Source organism: Gavialis gangeticus, unplaced genomic scaffold (assembly GCF_001723915.1).
Source record: "Gavialis gangeticus isolate Ggan-Ray unplaced genomic scaffold, GavGan_comp1, whole genome shotgun sequence".
NCBI classification, from domain to species: Eukaryota; Metazoa; Chordata; order Crocodylia; family Gavialidae; genus Gavialis; species Gavialis gangeticus.
The window spans coordinates 18,836,904-18,858,603 of NW_017728995.1; the positions used below are offsets into that span (position 1 = coordinate 18,836,904).

At 43.7% G+C, this 21,700-nt stretch overlaps 1 protein-coding gene across 1 annotated transcript in view; it reads left to right on the forward strand.

The window, feature by feature from the left end:
- The first annotated feature begins 11,082 nt into the window (after positions 1-11,082).
- The window catches only part of TMEM212 (transmembrane protein 212), a 13,730-nt gene continuing 3,112 nt past the window's right edge, over positions 11,083-21,700 (forward strand). The window contains exons 1-3 of the mRNA XM_019503305.1: positions 11,083-11,401; positions 19,002-19,061; positions 19,637-19,960. Of these exons, the coding sequence (XP_019358850.1) occupies positions 11,243-11,401; positions 19,002-19,061; positions 19,637-19,960 (543 nt within the window). The 5' untranslated portion in view covers positions 11,083-11,242. The remainder of the gene's footprint in view (positions 11,402-19,001; positions 19,062-19,636; positions 19,961-21,700) is intronic.

The window sequence follows — 21,700 nt, forward strand, 5'->3', positions numbered from 1 at the left end:
GCCCCAGTCAGATCAGACCAGCACCATCTGCGAGGCTTGGGCTGCAGTGTAGGGGAGGAAAAGGAGCCGCAGATAGCACCCTCTGTCATCAGGGCGCATATAAATGGGCAGCCTCCTGCTAATTACAGCAATCTATTAATTACATAAGATCAGGGCGTGGCAGGAGAGTAAGCAGGCGGCTGGCCCATTACAGGAGGGCGGAGCCATACCCGGAGAGGCTCCAAAAGCGGCACTCCTATCACAGACCTAAATTGAACATAGCTTTGTGTCATCTACAAACTTTACTTACAAAGATTTTAAAGTGAATGTAACAATGAAGAGCAGTGGATTAAGAACCAATCCCTGGGAGCCCAGCAAGTAAATCACACTCATAGATTTCTATACATGTATTTTTTAAAAAGAGATATCATATGGTACTAAGTAAATTACCCCAGAGAAGCCAAGGTTGTCCCCATCAACGCAACTATTTTTATCAGCCAGACGAGCAATCTTGTTAAAACAAAACTATGTCCAGCAAAACTTATTTCTATTAAACCATACTGACTGACAACAGTTTTATACAAATCAGCGAAGTTTTGAAGAGTGGTGGAGACAACTTCCTGGTAAAGGTGCCAGAGCGGCCAACTAGGGGCTGTGCTCTTTTTTGATTTGCTGCTCACAAACAGGGAAGAATTTGTGGAGAATACAGAGCATACGGCAACTTGGGCAGTGACCTGTGACCACAAGATAATTGAGTTCAGGATCCTGAGGGAAGGAAGGAAGGAAGGAGAACAGCAGAGTAAGGACCCTGGACTTCAGAAAAGCAGATTTTGACTCACTCAGGGAACCAATGGGATTTTGACTCACTGAGGCCCATCTGAAGGGGAAAGGAGTTCAGGAGACCTGGTTGTACTTTAAAGAAACTGTATTGAAGGCACAGGAACAAACCATCCCAATTCACAGAAAGACTAGCACAAATGGCAGAAGACCAGCTTGGCTTAGCAGGAGACTTTTCAGTGAGCTAGAAACCAAAAAGGAAACTGACAAAAAATGGAAACTTGGACAAACAACTAGGGAGAAGTATAAGAGTACTGCTCGGGCATGCAGGAATGGAATCAGGAAGACTGAAATGCAGTTGGAGTTGCAGCTAGCCAAGGACATGAAGGGTAAGAAGGGTTTCTAGACATGTCAGCAAGAAGAGGAAGATCAGGAAAAGCAATGGGGGAGATAACCTAGTGATAGATGAAGTGGAAAAGGCTGAAGTGCTCAATGCCTTGCTTACCTTAGTCTTCACTGGCAAGGTGAGCTCCCAGATTACTGCACTTGGCAGCAAAGTTTGGGGAGAAGGTGAGCAGCCAAGACTGGCAAAAGAACAAGTTAGGAACTATTTAGAGAAGTTGGATTTATACGAGTTCCTGGGGTCAGATGCGATGCATTTGAGGGTGCTGAGGGAGGTGGCAAATGTGATTGCAGAGCCACTGGCCATTATCTTTGAAAACTCATGGCAGTCAGGAGAGATCCTGGACTATTGGAAAAGGGTATATATTGTGCCCATCTTTAAGAAAGGGAAGAAGGAGGATCCAGGGAACTACAGACCAGTCAGCCTCACCTCAATCTCTAGAAAAATCATGGAGCAGATCCTCAAGGAATCCATTTCTAAGTACTTGGAGGTTGGGGAACTGCGGCCCCAAGGTCACGGTGGGTTGAGAGTTTCGGTATGGAACAGGCGGGATTAGCGGCGAAGAGTCTGAGCGGTACGGGACTCGGTGCGGTTTAAAATTAAATGGATTTTATTTACGTATGCTACAGATGATGTGGTAGTGTAGGCAGATGAGCTTGCTTGTTCAGTTACAGTATAAGGTTAACAAACAACAAAAGGAGTCTGTTGGTCCACGGGGTTCCCGAGTTGAGCCCTTGCTATCTAGCCCAGAGGCTAGGGGCGGCTGCCCAACTCAATAGTCCCAGGACTGGTCAACAGCTCATGAATTGGGAAACGAACAACAGAACTGTAACACACGAAAACGGTGTGACGCCAGTCCAACGTGGACAAAACGGGTAGTCGATGACAATACCGAGGTCGATGCCGGAACGAGGTCAGTGGCCAATGCCGGTCGGGTTGATCAAGATCGTGGTCGGTAGCCAGTCCAGAAAAGGTTTGGTAGTCGGAGGGTCAATACAAAAACGAGTTGAAACAATTTGCAACGCCGCAACAACAAGGAGACCAGTGGGCCTAAAGGCCCTCCTGAGGAGCAGTCCCTGTCGAGACAGCCTCTGCTCTCAGGATGGATCACTCTCCCCGTGAGGCAGTCTCCACTCCCGGGTCAAGTGTGGTCTCCCCTTTGGCGGGGGCTCACAAGCCTTTTAAGACAACCCTTCAGCCAATCAGGTAGCTTTGCTGAGAGAAATTTCTGGTCTAATTACGTCACATAGCTGGCAAGACTGAGCATGCGCCTTGTTGCAAACTAGGTCAACTTTGATTGACAAGCCCTAAGGTCGTACAGGGGGCACATGCTGGGCATGCTGTGGAAATTTCCACTGTCTCAGGCTTGTCTGCACATGTTCAGACTTAACCCTGTGTTATCAGCATACACTCAAAATTTGGTCTGGACATAGGAGAAGAAGGTGATTGGAACAGTCAGCATGGATTCACCAAAGGCAACCCGACTGACTTGTGTTGCAAGATGTGGATCTATGAATGTGGGGAGAGCTGCAGATGTGGTATACCTTCACTTTAGCAAGCCTTTTGACACGGTCTCCCGCAACGTTCTTCCAAGCAAGCTAACGTAATCTTTGGCAATCCCCAGAGTTAAGGATGATTGTCTTCCATGACTTGTCTTATCTGTGCATCTGAAGATGGCTGATGAGGCCTATATGGGATTGACAGACTCTACTATAGCTCAGACATGTATTTCCATGTGGGGTGGGTGAGCTGGATTCTTCATTTGGTCTGCAACACACTAGTTCTGCCACTCCTACTTTTCCATCTCCTGTTGTTTTGAGGTTTCGAAGTACTGAGATCTCTGCAACAGACACTTCCTCCATTTGGGGTGGTCTTGGGCGATCATCTCCCACAAGTTGCATTTTTTAAAGTTGGTCTTGAGGCTGCCCCTGAAACACTTTCCCTGCCTCTGAAGCACATTCTCTGAGCATATGCCTTGGCTGAGCTGGGAGAATAAAACTTGCTTTGGAAGTCTGGAGTCAGACATCTGGATGATTTGGCCGGCCCAACGAAGCTGATGCCGGATGATCATTGCCTCAATACTCATGTTGTTTGCTTGCAGAAGGATGCTAATGTTGGTGCATCTCTCTTCCCGCGGGATTTGGAGGATCTGCCACAGGCAGCATTGATGGTACTTCTCCAACAACTTTAGATGTCCAACAACTTTAGATGTCTCCTGTACATTGTCCACATCTCAGCTCTCTACAGCAGACTGATCATGGCTGCTTGATGAAACATGACTTTGGTTTCAGATCTGATATTGTGATCTTTGAACACCCATTTCTTCAGGTGTCCAAAGGCTGCACTTGCACAGTTGAGGTGATGTTGGATTTCTTCGTTAATGTCAACCTGCTGAAAAAGATGGCTTCCAAGGTAGGGGAAATACTCAACATTCTCCAGAGTCTCACCGTAGATCTTCATTACCAGAGCTGGGGACTTTCTTTAGGAGCTTGTTGTCCTAATTTATTAGTCCCAAAGTCATTAGTCTTCCAAATGTTAAGCTTCAGTCCCATTTCCTTGTATGCTTTGATTAAGATGTTGACGATTGCCTGGAGCTCTGCTTCTGAGTGAGCACACATTACAGCATCATCAGCACACTAAAGCTCAATGATTGTGGTCAGCATCATCTTGGTTCTGGCTCCAAGTCAGCTGAGGTTAAACAGCTTACCATCCATTCGGTAGTTTAGCTTTACTCTGGCTGGAAATTTGTTGGTGATCAGATGTAGCATCATGGTAAGTCAGCATTCTCCTTCCCATTTACTCTTCGAGAAGAAGGTATAGCCTCCATGTTTTCTGAGCTGCCCATCTCATGCTCACCATGTCTCGCTCAGTGCAGCTAACTTGATGTTGTGCCACCTGAATTCTTGGCCATAATTGCAGTGTGGTGCTATGGCATTCACTATTAGGGTTGTCCAGGAGGGTCCTGATGTTCCAGGTCCTGAAAATGATGGTGTGTCTTTGTTGGTATTTTCAGCTGCAGTAAAGGTGATCCCACTGGGTGTGGTTATCCAGTCAGGAAGAAATACAGAATACTGTATTAGATAGTCTATGTTTAGGGCACCTATTCTAGCCCCCTCCCCATGTGGGTTGAGTAGAGTGGATCCTGAACAGGGCTGCCAGGCACAGTTACAGCCGCTGAATCATACTCCTGTCTCAAAGTGCTAGATGACCTTCTTGTAACTACTGCCTTTGTACCAGTTCATGACTAGGAGCTTCCAGACCTCACAAACCTGTTCCTGTCACCATTAGCTGGTCACCAAAGGGCTTGAGGGATATGCTGGAAAAGCTGTTTTCATGGAAGATGCCTGTGCTTGGCTTCTTTTATCATGAACAAGCTGCTGCACATCAGCTTCCACATGGCTCGTGATAGAATGGGACCTTGATCCAATGGCAAAGATACTGAGACAATCTGGGATCTCGTTCCACTGCAGCCTTCATCCATCTTCATAGCTGTTGAGATTTTAACATCTTCTTCTGTCTACTCCATTGCTGAGGACTTGTAGACCCATGGCTAGGGGCTGGACAGGTTTATTATAGTGGCCATTTGTACTCACCATGTCAAAGGATATATGTATCTTTTAAGGAGGAAAACCATTGCCATCTGTGGTCCTCACTCCATCCTGGTGGTGCTGTTGCTGCTTGGTCCACAACTGTTTATTCAACAGTTACCCCTGCTTATTTTACAGGTAACCTTCCCCGAAAGTCATTCCACTATCTGCCACCTGTGGACATGCTGGGTAGCAGTACAGCCCTGCCCCATAGCGCAAGGCTTTTTACATAGTTTCCCACAACATTATTCCAAGCAAGCTAAGGAAGTAGGGATTGGATGAATGGGCCACAGAGGATGGATAGAAAAGGAGGATTGAAAACTGGCTGGATCAATGGGTTTGAAGGGTAGTAATCAGTGGCCTGATGTCTAAATGGCATCTGGTATGAAGTGGAGTGCCCCAGGGGTCAATCCCAGGGCTGGCTTTGTTCATTATCTTCATCAACAACGGGAAGATGCATTGAGTGCAACCTCAGCAAGTTTGCAGATTATACCAAGCTGGGGGGAGCAATAGATATGCTGGCGGGTAGAGGTAGGATTCAGAGATACCTCAACAAACTGGAGGACTGGATCAAAAGAAATCTTATGAGGTTCAACAAGGACAAGTGTCAAGTCCTGCACTTAGGACAGAATAATCCCATGCACCTGTACAGGCTGGGGGCTGACTGGCTAAGCAGCAGCTCTGCAGAAGAGGCCCTTGGGGTTACAGGGGACAATAAACTGGATATGAACCAAGAGTGTGCTCTTGTTGCAAAGAAGGCTAATGGCCTACTGGGCTGCATTAGTAGGAGCATTGCTAGCAGTTGGAGAGAAGTGACTCTTCCACTCTATTTTGCACTAGTGAGGCCACATCTGGAGTACTGCATCCAGTTTTGAGCGCCCCCCCCTCCCCCCCCCACACACACACACAGAAAGGATGTAGACAAATTGGAGAGTCCAGCAAAGGGCAACAAAAATGTTTCGGGACTGGAGCATGTGACTTCCAAGCAGTGGCTGTGGGAACTAGGCTTATTTAATCTGAAGAAGAGAAGGGTGAGTGGGGATTTAATAGCAGCCTTCAACTACCTGAAGGGGGTTCAAAAGAGGATGGAGCTGGACTGTTCTCAGTGGTGGCAGATGACAGAACAAGGAGCAATGGGCTCAAGTTGTATCAGGGGATGTTTACATTGGATAAGGAAAAACTCTCACTAAGAGGGTAGTAAAGCACTGGAACAGGCTACCCAGAGAGGCGATGGAATCTCGTCTTGGAAGTTTTTACGACAAAGCCCTGGCTGGGATAATCTAGTTGGGGGTGGTCCTGCTTTGAGCAGGGGGTTGGACTAGATGATTTCCTGAGGTCCCTTCCAACCCGAATTTTCTATGATTCTAATAAGGGAGACTAGCCAGTCACTGGAGTCAGAAATCAGTGTTCAGAGGATATACTCCATCAGACAGCAGTTTCTGAGATGAGGCAGAGGAGAGTGGGGCCTGGTGTGTGTGGGTGGTAGCTGGAGAAGATGATGAAAGAACTCACTCCAGTTCTGAGCATCTCTGGAAAGTCCAGAATGAAGAGTCATGAACGTTGTTTTGTCCCTGGCCAGAAACAAGAAATACTGAAAGCAGGTGGAGCTGTGGAGAACCCAAACTGGTTTGAAATCAAATCATGCTTCATACCAGACTCATATCAGTCATCTCACCAGTGAGAAGACAGCCTAGATGGCTCAACCTGCTGTTTGCTTTGTTGTGGCTAAGGAACAGAGAGCACTCAAATCTGTTTGGCTTCCCACTACAATAAAAGAATAATCAAGAGTCAGCAAAGTAAAATGCTGCAGTCCTTTGAATACAGAAGCCAGAGACTTGCCCTCTCCCACGAGCCCTAATGCTAAGAATATGAGATAACAGAGACTGGCTTTTTCTTCTCCACTGTATTGTTCCAAAGCTTGAAAAATAGCAGTAGGCTGAGCAATGAGTCATCTGTCACTAGATGGGGTTAAAGTCATTTCCGTTTTCTGTTGCCATGGGGAAATCAACGTCCTAGAGACTTGTCCTTTCTCCCACTCAAATATGTGGGAGTAGAAAGCCTGAAACCCAACAGAGCTAAACATTTTTTTTCATATTATTCCTCCTCCTGCCCTCCCCCCTACCCCCCCCATGAACAAACTTCCTCTCTGGCCTTGTAGCTGTCAGTCTATTCCCAGAATCATCCCGTTAACAAAGTCATTCCCCTCGGATTGCAAATAAATAAATTAATTAAAAATCTAGAAGCAGAGTTTAAGTAAATATTTGTATGATGAGCTGAAAAATGTAGAGTTGCTTCATTTTATTCCCTTCCAGTGCTGTTTCCTATACATGCAGTGGTGTGACAATGCTGGATGATGCAATGCAACCCATCAGAAATAAAACTAAATATTTATTAAGCTAGTGTGCAGTAAAACAAAGTGATTACCAACATTCTGGATGTAGATAACAAGGACACAAATGTGGAGACTGCAGTAAATATTATTTAAAAGCTTTGCTAACATATATTTCATATGAGTAGCAGCAGAGCAGCACCTAGTGTTGATCATGGATATAGCTGAAAGTTAACATAATAATTTATTCTGGAAATCTGATCAACCTGCATACAGCAATCTGATTCACACCACAGTAAAACTGCTAAAATCAGTTCCTTAGACCTTCCTTCTAACTGCTTTTCAAAGGGCATCATCTTTCATGCATGGTGCCACAGCCAATATTAACAAATATCTTTACAGGAGTGCACTACTCCATTTAGTTCATTCGGGAAGTGATTATTGCTACATTCAAAACTGCCAAATGTATGCACCTAAACTAGTTTTAGAAGGAACCAAAAATGGTTACCATCTGAATTAAAAGTAAGACAGCTCCTAGTAGCTGGCTAACATTTCTGAATACACCATAGAAATTAACAACAATGACTCTTCGTTGGCAAATAGCTCAAAAGGTCAAGGAGTGAATGGACATGTAATGAGAACTACCCTCTTCTTTGGAGAGGCCTCATGAAAGCAGGACTGAGTCTGTTAATATGGGAGAAATCTGCTCTTTCACCGTCTCTCCTGAAGTATTCTGGGAATGAAGAGAAACCTTAGCCTTAACATATACACAAGTTTGCACCTGTTAAACTAAAGGGGTACTATCAGCCACCTTAGTTAAACTTGTTCAGACCCATGTAGTCACTTATTTCACTTTGAAGAGTAGCTCATGCATTCACTGTAGCTCTTTCCCACTTAAGCTAAACCTTAATGTACATCTCACAAACTGTAACGTGCATCCATGAGGGATTTATTTCATTAGGTTTATTTAAAGCAGATTTAAAACCTCAGGTAGAATTGTGCCCCACGTTTTGTTATTCTGAAGTATCAAATTAAAAGGAAAAAAAAGACAGACTGACCGACTGGCCTGCGTTTCATTAGCTTACAGCCACTATGGCATAGACTCGGCACCATCATTTCTATATTTCTCGAGTACAATAACATCCTTTGGTTTCTCAAAACAAAATAAATCCATGAATGGCTCCCTTCCAAATGTAGCCCTGTCCCACAACGCTCTGTGTGACAGAACAAATCTCTGCCATGTTTAAGCTGATTGCTTCATTAGTTAGCCCTGTTGTGTAGGGCCTTGGAATGCTATTATATTTGACAGTAGGTTATTTTTTTTTACAGCCCTAAGCTTGAATCATGCCTCAACATCCTGCAAAAGAGCTCACAGAGGGAAAGCACAGGGGCCAAGCAAAAAATATATATTGAAAATAATTATATATAAACTTGGTGTCATCTGGGCAGGGTCCTGACTTCTAAACCCCACCAACCCCAGGAAGCTGCATGAAAAAGCTGAGTGGAGGCAGAGCCTTTAGCAACAAGCCTCCAGGCTGTGCTGCCTTCTTTCCGCCTGTCTGTCTCACCTCCTGCCACAGATAGCACCTTTTTGGAGCTTGTCTAAGTACCTCCTAACTTGAGGAAAGACACTGCAGAGAGAGGAGTCTCCAGGAGTTAATCCAACATAGTTTTCCTACTGCAAAACCAAAACCACTAAACTGTCTGCTCTATATATTTGCATGCCAGGTTGCTTTAACCTTCAGATAAAAAGTTCAGTAAAAAGTCAACGCATGACTCAGACCAAGGACTGCATTCTCTGTCAGCTACTGTGAGAAGGTCTCTCTTCATCAGGGAATGAAATACAACTCTGATTACCAAACAACAGCAAGGAAATATGGAATGTGAACCATTCAAGTCATGAGAAAGGCATTACAGTGCATATTGGAAACACACCGCCAAAACCAAGATCAGAGTGCTGATCATGTGATGAAGACATTCACACTGCCCTAACTGAATTAGATTGGAAGCACTAAGTAATACTAAGCTATTAGGCCTTCTTCCTTCACTCCACATGCATGAAATTACATTTTAAAGTTGTGTATGATCTTTCAAAGTCCTAGGGTGGGAGGTACTTAACAACGAGCATCTGGCCTCCCTGTTTTTTTACTCAAGAATATGAAATCATTTTGCAAGTGCCTTGCCCTTTAAAAGCGAACAACAGAATTTTCCTTGTATCACTGTATTGACTTCCATATCAAACGGAGATTAAAATTAATTTAATAGAGGCTAGATTGTGCAAATTGAATAAAAAATGCCAGGCCTGCTAATAGTAATTTAATTAAACAGGAGTTGTACTAATTTGTGATCAAGGAAGTCAGTGCTTTATAAATAAATGCACTATGCACAGCTGGTACATAACTCAGTTAGATGCCAACCTCCCCCATCCATAACAACTTAGCAAAGTGAATATTGTGAAGACAAATAGACTCAAACTCAAAGTTCAGTTTCATTCTGTATCCTTATTTCCAGATCTACTGGGGGTACTTTCACATGCAGTGCCCTAAGATAGCTTGACAAGAGTTTTCAGGTATTGAAGGCATCCAGCCGTGTCAACACAGAGCTCTGTGCTACCTATGTACCCTGCTACAGTGGCAAAGTCGCTGCAGTTCCTAATGTTGCTGAGATCATCTGCTATCCGTGGATAAATGTCTACACAGGGTGCACTACAAATGGTGCCCCATTCCACCTTGACTTGGCAAGGACAGATTGTCTGGCCTGCTTCATTCCCTCTAAGCCACCAAGGCAGTGGCTGCCAGACTCCAGCCACTTCTTGGCAGCTCAGGATTTTCCCACCATGGGAAACAGCTGGCACAAAACTAGCACAGGCCTCCTTTCCCCTCTTGGCTCTAGTGTAGGGGATGCACCAACAGCAGGAGGAGGTCTGGCACTCTATATCCTAGCTGGTGGACGGCCAATATAGGACTGTTACCAGCTGTGGTAGTTTGGAACAGTGAGGACCAGAGTAGGGCCAGCCAGAGAATTAGCAAGCTACAAATGGTTGATTTTCAGCCCTGCTGATCCGTGCTGGGCCAAGCAAGGATCGGACAAAGTAGTGAGACTGAACTTGCAGATGGTTCTTGTCAAGAGCAAGAGACATCCTCTGGTTCAGCTGGATGGAAAATCAGTTCCTTCCTCACCTATGTAAGAGCGCTGCTATCAGATGCTGCCCTTGCTGAAGTATCACACAACTACGGCAGCTCTCCAAGGATGGCACATGCTTGAAATGAGTTCATCCATTATCAGCAGCGTGCAGTGATGGCTCAGGCATTACACTTGATAAAGTGTATAAAAAATAATTGCTTTAGTTCTTTCAATCAAAATATATTGGCATGGCTGGTACAGGAGAGGTGGGATCCTGTCTTGTTAGCCGCTTTGTTTGTATGACTTATTAGAGGTCTCATCCTGTTGCCATTGAGCTCAAAGGCTTTTTTGCCCTAGAACCAGTGCACACATTTTCCAACGCCCTTCGTCTTTCCTGTGCTCAAAGCTGAATTTTAAATTTGATATTTTAGAAGATCAAAAGATAGAAATAGCGTTAATGGTGCAACGCATTTGATTTTAAAACTGAAACAAGCAACATTCCCAAATGATGTTTTCTTGCTACAAACTACATGTTAAAAAATAACTACAGCTGGGGTGAGTATGGTCATATGCACAGAGATACATCTGTGTTCTGTGTACGCTGATCTATTGGACACAAAGGATGTTGGGTTTCAACTTGGCTCCAATGGACAGGTCAGGATTGGAAATGACAACTACAGTCCTGGCCAGCAAGTTTCTGGCTTTCCATACAATAGGAAGTGGTCACTCCTCATGGGAAGACAAGAGAGGAGCAATTCAAAATGACTGACTGGAAACTTCTGCAGCTGAAAGTGGACTGGAATGATTCTTTGGGGAGAAAAAATATTATAAACACACAAATACACATGCATACTATTGCACAGGTTATGGGCCTGCTTTAATTCAGTACAATATGTAGGGATATTTAGATAATCAAATAATGTTTACCTAGCATGATTAAACATCAGCTCATGTCATGACGACAGTCTCTAAGAAACTTCTGTTTACCACAAAGTGTTTTAGTTTTAATCCTTGCTGTGACTCTAGCAGAGAGGGAGTCCAAGAATGAAGAGCTTATATGAGGTTACGGGATGGGTACTTAGTTCCTTTGGGATTACAAGCATTTTTTCTGGAATTTTGGCTTTTTTTCCTGCTTTTTCTTACAAGCCTTGGTTTGTTGGCTGGAGTGTTCGAATTGCCTGTCCCATCTGGAATGGAGCTGTGGTAGGCAGAACAAGAATATTATCGGAGAAAAAAAAGTTATTGAGATGGAAAGAAAAAAAAACTATTTCCTTTTCTTCTTTCTTTCTAATTAATATAAATTCTTTTTTTTTTTTAGAGGTGTCCTTGGAGTCGAATGAAATTATATACAGGAGCTTCAAAAGATTTAACTTTGCAGTAAATATTGGCATATTGATTGTTTCATGATGTTTTCAGTCAAAAACTTTTGCTTTTGGAACAAAAACAAAACATTCACTCTGGACCTAATTCTGATTGCAGTTACACTTGTATAAAATGTGACTTAACATTACTAGAGCAGTGTTGTTATAACTGAGATAAATTTGGTTCTCTCTCCCAGTAATCAGCTGGGGAGGGGGTTCCCCCCAAAGGTTCATTGCCCTTTAGTTTTTGCAAAACCCTCCTTCTATTTTATGTTTTAAACAATGAAATCAGAGATATACATGTGGGACAAAGTTTAAGAAGAAAAAAGATTATGCAGCTATAGTCTAATGAAACTTTCATCATCATTTAAGAATCTAGCTTCAGACCTGATTTGTGCCTCCTAACTGAAGTCATCTCAATGCACAGTGTAAATTAGAGCAGAGGTGCACAAAGTATTGGCAGGGTTGCCTGTAAAGGGTTAACAGACCTAGCTGGTCTTGCTGCTAGGGTGGAGTATAAAGGAAGGGGAAGCTGGGCCAGAAGGGGAATTAAGGGAAGGGTGGGTCTTCTCCCCTCCTGGATGGTTGAAGTGGGGAAGGTCTCTCAGGAATTATCATCCAGTGGTTTTCTGTTCATTAGATTTGGTTTTTATGATTGTTTTCAGGATAATAACCCAGCTCTGAGGAAAGGGCTTTAAACAGAGCCAGGTTTGGAAGCTTTATTTCCATACTTTGGCTGGTGAAACCACCCACCAGTTTCTAATTTCCATGTTACAGAATAGAGGCAGCTATGGCCACTCAGTCAAAAGTATGTTACTTTCGTGGTTCCCTTAAATTTGTCAGAATTAGTGAAGATACGTGGAACCAAATATATATACTATACATATCAAAACTGTGGGCCAGACTGACCGAGGATGCCATTCCTTATAGCTAGCATAATCCTGTCCTTGGCACAAGCTTTAGATTGCAATTCCAGGGACTGCTTTCCTTAAAACTTTGCCATTGACAGGACCGAAACATGTACAAATGATATTTCTAACATAGCATCTGGTTCACTAAAGATGCCATGCCTATTTTTTCAGCTGCTTACCCCTTCTTGGATTTGGTACACTCTATAGAGAGACATGCAAGAACAGAAAGCAGTTTCAATTTAGCAAATTAAAACCAATAAGTGTTCCCAATCTAAATCCCATTTCATCTGAGCCTCTAAACCCCCCCCACAGCTTTGCCTCACATTTGTTCCCACAGCTCCTTGAATTACTTATCCCATTTTCCTACTGAAAGACCACATTTTTTAGCAATATTTAAGCAGAGCTTCCCATTTCCTGAAAAGGGAGTTCAGTTTTAAAAAGCAGATGGAAGAAGACAGTTTTGTGTCTAGAAGCTGGCAATGCTATGGCCAAATTTAAATGAAGAAATGAATTGTTACATGAATGAGTAGATGTGCTGCAGCGAGCAAGATACTGTATCATGATAATAGAAAGTAATGCAAGGAATTCTTGGGTTTGGCCCTGCCAACTGTCCTAACAGCACCTCATTCATCTTACTGTACAGCCACAAGCAGTGTGCGCTAAAGAATACACAGTGATAGAAGTGACAGATGTTGACAGCAGCTCAAGGAACAGGATGATCTGTTGAAACGAATTTCCTAAATAATACCACATCACATGCTTTTTGTGCATTACAGATATAGATTTAGGCTGCATTTAGCATCTGAGGTCCAAAGCTTGCTTCCTCCTGATGAAGTCAGTGGAACTTTGCCATTAAATACAGTGGGACCAGGGTTTACCCGTCATGAATTAAGAGCCAGATTAATTCATTTAGATACTGTCACAAGCCCCTCTAGGGTCTGGAGGTTCATGGGGTGTCTTGCAGATTTTCTGGTGTTTATTTCACCAATATGGCATGTGTGGTCTTGTTGGAAACCCAGTGCTATGCTGCATCCATTTATACTGATTCTATCATTAGACAGATTATGTTATGCTGTCTATATGTATCTTGGTCATAGTTTAATCAATAGAATAGAGGGATGTATAATTAAAGATAAGAAAATAGGTGTAACTGCTAAGTCTTTGTTGCTATTGACATGAGAGCAAGGACATTGCTACTCCCAGACGCAGGCAGAAGGAGACATTATTGAGTTGGGCACCCAAGGCACTGTCTGCGACTAATGGGGAAATCAACTCCTCTATAGCAAAAGCATCTAAGAGAAATGGCTCATCAAGGAGAGGAATGCCAGGTGTCCCATGGACAGAAATTTCTGGAGGAGACCCATGAGGAATTGGGACAATGCTGGGGGTTGTGGGGGAGGGGGAAGAGTTTGGAAAGAGGGGAAGCAGGGAAAATAGAGGGGAGCTGGCTCAGAGGTCTTTGGATTTTTCCCAGGCTGGAGAATGGTCTAAGGCACCAGCAGCCAAGGCTGACAAAAAAAATCAGCACAAAGGAAGGCTGATTTCTAGAGATAATGGCAGGACTCTCTGAAAGCTAGGGGTGGTAGCTTATTGAGAGGGTAAGAAACTGTACATGGCATTTTTGTTCTCCCTCTCCAAACTCATGAGCCAGTTTTCTTGTATAATACTCTTCTTCTATAGAGTAAATGCTTTTGTTGTTTGTCTCCTTACTGATTGCCTGTAATAAAGGGGGTCTCCGAGGGGTAGTCCAGGCTAACCCCTTCTATGAAAAGAAAGACTTCTGCCACAATGCAAAAGCAAGGCTGGCAGAAATTCCCCTGCTGCAGCTGTGAGGTCCATTATAAAGGCAGTGGAGCAGACACTTATGGGGATAAGGAGTTATCCCAGGGCAAACCTTGGTCTGTTCCCTGGGACAAGCAACAGGACAGTGGGGAGAGACTCAGCACTCTGGGGGTACTCTGCAGACAGGTGGGGCAGATATCACTGACTTTTCTAGAGCTGCATATCAGGTGCTGCTCAATCCCAACAACGCTTACCAATCAGAGCCTATTGGTATTTTCAAAGTGCTTTAAGCACTGGTTGTGGCTTTCAGCAAACAGCATCCTCATCTATAAAGTGACACACTGCCGTTCTGCTCGAGCTGGGTTAATAAGCTCTTGCTAGAACCTCATATAAATAGTACTGGCATGTGGAATAGCCTTCCCTGAGGAGCTGGTTTTGTTGAGCAGGGCAAGAAAGATAACATGGAGGATAAGGATGAGGAGGAAGAGGAAGACTAGCACTGATTGCCCAGGCATCTGCCACAAGGACGGCCTAAAACAGCAGCCCAGAGGTGTGCAGGACTGTAGAGTCTAAGGCTAGCTACAGTAGGGAGCTTTCTAGAAAACACAAATAGTTTGTAAGTCACCGGTGGAGCTGATAAAGGCACAGGCAGTGTTGGAAGTAGAGCATTATGCCTGTTCTGTGCAAGCCACTAATTGTAGACTTTCTCCCTGGGGACTGCAAGGCTACAATGGCTGTCACATATATCCAGGCATCCCACTCCAGGGTAGGGCTAGCTTGGAAAGACATGCTGGGGCTACCGTGACTCACATCTGCTTTGGCCCTGTGTTTAAAGTCGGGTCATGACTACATGGGAATGGCACTGCCAGAAGCAGTGCAATTTGGAGAACTAAGAGCATTACTGGGAAGGGGTTGGAAACACAAAGCTGCATATACCTGGAAGAGAGACTAGACATAATGGAGGTATCAGGGCTGGAAACATAAGGGACTAGGTGCCTGAAAAAGGTATGCAGAGGCTGGGTAAGGCTGCAAGACTTACAGATTCTGGTGGGTTACCAGAATGTGGCCCATGGTAAGAGAGAATCAGCCCAGAGCAGGGCTGGGAGTGGAAGCTGAGCAGCTGATGGTAAAGGGAGGATCCACCTTCCTCCCTCCACCATCTACAATTTACAGACTGTTCTCAGGATATGGACCAAAGCAGAATCGTGCACTTGGTGCGAGTTCACCCGTGGATGGCTGCCCCGCCAGGAAGTATATGTACTGCATGGCATGATGTGAAATTTGACTCACCATTCTCTATCTCTCGTGGCTGTACTTCATTGTCTGGGATCAGAGGAGCAGCGTGTGTCCTGCCAGCAGCCCCACAATACAGGAAAAACACCAAAAGGAGACTCCAAAGGGAGAAGACTGTACCTTTCCCTTTCTCCAGCATGGACTGGATAGTGGCAATTGGCTTTGCAACATTAAAAGCTGTAACAACTAACAAAATGCAAGACAGAATTGCAAGAACTATTGTTTCAGGTTGCAAAGGGCCTGAACCAACTCTCATCAATTCAGGGCTGCCCGTTAGACAGGACAGGATTCTAAAAAAGCCATGGTTTAGGGACTTAATTGACCCCATTGCAGGAAAAGGGGAGAAAAGAGCTGCTTGCTAGCTCTGGAGGTTCTGCTAGCCAACAGCCTGGGATGTGTGGCACTGAGCAGAGAAATACCTACTTCCCTTTAAAAAATTGGCTATAAGTCCCTGGAAAGCCTCCCATTGGTTACATTGGACCAGACTCTTCAAGCACAACTGTGAAAAAGTTCTGCCTTAAGAAATAAAACAAAATGGCAATGTATAAAAAAAAAACCCAGTGTCAATCTTACAGCAATTTAGACTTTGGGATAGAAAATAAAATTCCTTGCCAGAGTATTTAAAAACATACTGGAAACTGATCATCTAATAGCTTAAACTATCTGCCTGGAGCTAAACCAGCAGGGGTGAATAATCCCTCCCCTGCTTTCATCCTTCTTCAAATTTTTCTTTGTTCCATCAACCACATGTGTGTTAAGTGTAAATTGAAGGTCTCTTAGCTGGAAAAGCATATTGTGAAAAAGCTTTGGTTCTCACCTCATAGTGTAGCCTCAGTATTACAATTGCTCTTAATAGTTACTCTTATTCTGTTGTATTATTTACTCTGGCTAGAACCTGCTAGGATCCCTTGTAAACTTTAATTCTGATGAATTTAGCCAACAGCCACTCATGACTCCAGATGTTTCTGATTTTGACCATGGGAACTTTATGGTATGGATATGCCAAGAATATAACTTCAGGCTCAGCCTCAGGAGAAGTATTTTAAAATTCCTTAAATCAAAAATTCAAAATAGAAAGTGCCATGGAAAGTTAGCATGCCAGAAGTAGAAAGCAAACCACAGGGCTGTATTGCTCAAAGTTCTGGGGTTTTATGGACACAGTCTTTTACTTGTGCAAGTGCCCAGATCATGCTGCTTTCTGATCTGCTCATGTGCAGACTCATTTCAAGCACATCTTCCAGCAATGCTCTCACTCCTCAATGTTAAATTATTCAGGGCAAAGAAATATATCCAATATTCGTGTATCCTGGCAGAAAGTTAAGAACAGTGAGCCAAAGTCACTGCCAGTAGGTTTAACGTGAATGGAGTGGTGCCTGTTTACCCCAAATAGGGAAGAGCGCTGTCTCCCATACCATATTTGGCCCTGGATCAATGGCAAAGATATAATGAACATGCCCAGCTTTCCCCTTTATCCCATATTCGCCCTGTTTGATAGGGTATATTATCCAAGGGGCTACCTTCTTCTCCAGAAGGGCAGAATGACCCTTGGTGGAATCCAAAGTCATCCCCTTTCCAAAAGATTGGCTTTCTACCTGTTCTTAACTTCTTAGACCTTCAAGAACCTCCTGTTGTTCTAGTTCTCTCTCCTTTGAGGAGCACACCCTCCTGCCTAGTATCTTAACTTAATGAGCCATATCTGCTAGCTCCGGTACAAGTCTTAGCATAAAGTTATTATGTTCCGAAAATGCCTGCTGGTAGTGTGGCTTACGGTAAAGCCTTTCCACCCTCTTACATAGTTCTTCTTCCTAATGAACTTTACGTAGTGGTTTCCTTCAATAATTCAAGAACATAAGTAGAACAGGAGATACCACAGCATCAATCTATTTCATTATGAACAATACGCACCAATATTTGTGGTCACACTGCACAGAAAGAAATACAATGCTATGTCTGAGTCCATGAAAAGTGCAAGTTTCCCTCGGTTTACGCTGTACATGCATTCTTGGAAAAAGGTGCATAACTCGAATTCACATAAAGGGAACCCACTTTGCAATGTAACAAATAGGGATACGTTCCAAGACCTTGACTGTACTGACTCCCAGACCCATTTCTACCACTTTTACAAGACAATTTTAGTACTCACCTACAGCAGACAGTGCACACAAGCACAGGGTGGTGGTGAATGTTACTATAATGGGGTGGCAACTACAGAAACACGTCGTAGATCCACACAAGATATTTTGGCGCGTGCCACTCCCACAGTGCACTGCACAAAGCAGCTGATTGCGGGCTCCCACCACACTGATTGCATGAGAATGAATTTGCCTCGCCTATAACGAATTTTGGGTATAAAAAGGGTCATTGCATAAGAGCAAATTCACACATACAGAGCCCGCATAAAGCAAGGGAAACCTGTAAAGTTAACTGTACTCCCACCGTTCTGTCATTCAGAGACCACGTGCTAGTTCTTCTTATTATGTGATGCAGCACTTCCTCATCAAGGGAAGTTTTGCACTTAACTCCTGTAGATGACATTGTAACAGCAATACCCTGAAAGAGAAAAGTACAACAAGCAAGCTATTCAAAACAAACCATTGTGAAAAGTGTTGGTGTTATTACAATTCTTCTGCAAGTAGAGCAGGCATTATCATTCTAATGAGAAGGGATGATGGGAACGACAACTAGCACAAAAGAAGGTCATTCTCATAATGGTTCATTTTACCCATTCTCCAAGCAATGTTTGAAACAGGTTTTCTTTGCTGATTATGTTGGCTTTGGGGGAATGGAGACAAAATGTTCCTTTCAGTTGGATGCATTTGACCACACTGGAAGTTGGACCAGACTTCCCTCCTACCTGGACCACTTCTGTTCTCACAGCATGAGATCCTTGGACTCTGTGCTACAGGGACCAAGTATCCTTAAAGCAACTCTGAAATGCCTGCTGGGAAGAGACTCCTCCATACTGAGATTTCCAGTGTAACCCTCTTCTAAGGTAGAGACATGTTAGCACACAGCAGGAGGGGGGAGGATGAGCATGCTCCTCAGCTGGCAGAGCTGTTACCTTGGAATTGATCCAGCTGGCATTAACAGTGGGTGCTGCAGCAGCCCCTTGCAGCTATAGGGTTAGGAAAGACAAAAGACAACTTAAACATACCATCTGCTCTTCACTAGCGCTGCCCCAAAAAACAGAAGAAACTTGTGTATCCTAGCAGGCTAATTTCAAAATCGTATCATATAAACTTACTCGGCTCATACGATATGCCGTTACCACCCCTCCCCTCCCCTCCGACATGTGCCATCCCACCAGAAGCTGCATTGTGCGATACACATTCATAGGAGCAGAGGACGGCCCACCGAGTTGTGACAAATGATGTTTGTGCAGTACGTCAGAATCTGAAGTACTACTATTAGCATTACAAGTCACCACATGTAACTCTCCGTTTTCCCCCTCCACAGGCTCTTATTGCTGGCATGCTTGTCCTTCTGGCTGACAGACAACACACGCAAAGATCGCTGGTAAACTTACGTTGTCATTCAATATGGTGTCACATGCAGTAGAACTGAGGAGTTAATCCAAATCATACTTTCAAGAAGAAAAGCATATTTGCTACTCAAGCTGTGGATCAAAAAAAACCAAACCAAACCAAACCTGGCTTACTGTGGGCATGATTTAAACGTTCTACCAGGAGCCTCCTGGTCCCAGAAATATTTCCGGCCTTTAAAATGCAGACTTTTTGAGTATTCAAGGATAGAAGTTAACTTTTTGAAAGGCCACCCACTGTAATGTTACATGACAAATGCATACATAAAATACATCTGCTCTAATTTATTCTTTGAGTATTTTTAGCAAAATCTGGTTTCACTGATTTTTTTAATAAGTGGCTTATATGACATTTACCATGCTTATTTTCCCTTCCATTATGTCTCTTATTTTGGTCACAGAATAAGAGATGATAGAATTTTTATAAAGTCTGTTTTCCATGTTGGAAGTAAAGAAACAGGAAGGTTCCCTGACTCTTTTATTTAAAAAGCCTTTAGCAGATTTCTCTTATCAGTCAGAAAGTAATAACATGTTTCTGTCTTCTTTTCAGTGGGAAGCTAGTTTCAGTTTTGGAGTACTGAGCATCACAGGCAGCTCGATTCAATTTGCTGTTGCCATTGCAGCCACCCTCCTGGGTCCATACTGCTACTATTCTTTTGCAGGGATTGCTGGGACCAATTATCTTGGTTACGCGGTTCTCATCCCTTTTCCCTACACCAAATTCACAGCTATCTGCAAGGACCCATTGTCCTACGAGTGGTACCATCTAGTTCTACAAATACTAGACCTTTGCTCCAGTTTTGCTATGTTTTGTGCATCTTTAGCTTTTGTCATCAAGCTCACTGTAAGACTACTTCAGTTTGGACATTTAAATATGAGTGTTAATCAATGATTAATTTAATACAGTGACTCTTGCTACCATATATGCCACTCCTGCTCAAGGGGAAACCAGATTGTGAATTCACTTTATTCCAGATTTACACATCAGTACTGAAATCAGTAGAATTAATTCAGATATAGGCCATCTGAAAGGAGATAAGAAGTTGACCTTCTGTATCCTTTGCACTCGAACACAGTTTCAGCTAATGGCAATATTCCTTTAGTATATGCAGCAAGGCGTTCTCATTACAGGGCTCTCATTCCATCAAACAGAGCCTTTCCTTGCACTTTAATGGGAACTGAACCTGACCCATTGGATCTGCATAGCAGACTTCAGTTTTCATCCTCCCTTATGACTGAAATGATGGCTGGCTATACTACATAGCTAAAGCCAGAGCAGACACAGATGTGTTACCTGAATAACAAAGCAAGAGGTCAAAAGTCACCAGTTAAAAGGTATCACCCCACCCTAGCCAGAGCTTTCTTAGGCACCAGCTTCTGAAAAGCATGAGAGGGCTCAAAGCTGAGGTACAAGCCATATCAGAACAAACCTCTGGGTAATAGGGACTATACTATATTAACACCCTAAGCCATACCTATCAAGTGTCTTCCATAACTTATTCCCCTTATTTCCAAATCATACCTAGATGCAGGTGAAGTGGGAGAGGTCAGATGGGATCCATTAGACATTAGAAAACCTTATCTTTTGTTAAAGAAAAGAATCCCATTTTGTTTCAAATAAACCTCTTTTGTTTTTCCCTTCTCCGCAACCTTTATTCAGAGCCAGTTCTGCTCCCAGTGAAATAATGCCAACATTTCTGTCAGTCTCAGTAGGTGCAGAAATAGATTCCTTTGGGGCGTACGGAAATCGAGTGCAATAACAAATGATCATTGCCTGTACCACTGCAGTCAACCTCAGGCACACCATGGTATATTTGTATCAGACATGTCTCAGCTCTGTCAAAAGCAGATTGTAAACTACTTGAAGCAGGGACTGTGCCTTCTTATTTGGCACTATTGGCACTCAGTGAATAATAAATCATGTCATATAAATGGGTATTGAATGGCTACAAGCTTAATGAGAAAGTTGGAAGCTCTAAGCCTAGTTTAAAGTAAGGGTAGAAAGGCCAAAAGAGCATGCAATCTGTAGTGCTGGACAGCTGTTGAATTTCGTATTTCCCTTGAGCTATATTAATAATGTTCATCATTTTCATGCCCTCCGTGGTATTTTTCAGAGGACATGAATTGATTCTTTGTTAGTTACAGACGCAGCTTCTCTTCCAACATGATTCCATTGCACATTTCCCCATCCCCTGGTTCCTGCATTCAGCTGCAGTGTTAACCACTTCTAGACTACTTCTTTGTATTACAATTTCTTTGCCTCCGTCTTCCTAAGTAGGGACCAGAACAGCCACCTCCCTGCTGGGCCCCCCTTGGGCCCTGGGGGTGGCACACCTGGGCCAAGGGTAAGCGAGGACTTAGTTAGGGAGCTTCTGGAGGGGCTGGACGTTTTCAAGTCAGCCGGTCCGGATGATCTCCACCCTAGAGTTCTAAAGGAACTGGCCGAGGTCATTGCAGGACCCCTGGCACGGCTTTACGAGCACTCGTGGTGCTCTGGAGTGGTGCTGGAGGACTAGAAGAGGGCCAACGTGGTTCCCATCTTCAAAAAAGGGAGGAAGGAGGACCCGGGAAACTATAGGCCAGTTAGTCTTACCTCGATCCTAGGCAAGCTGTT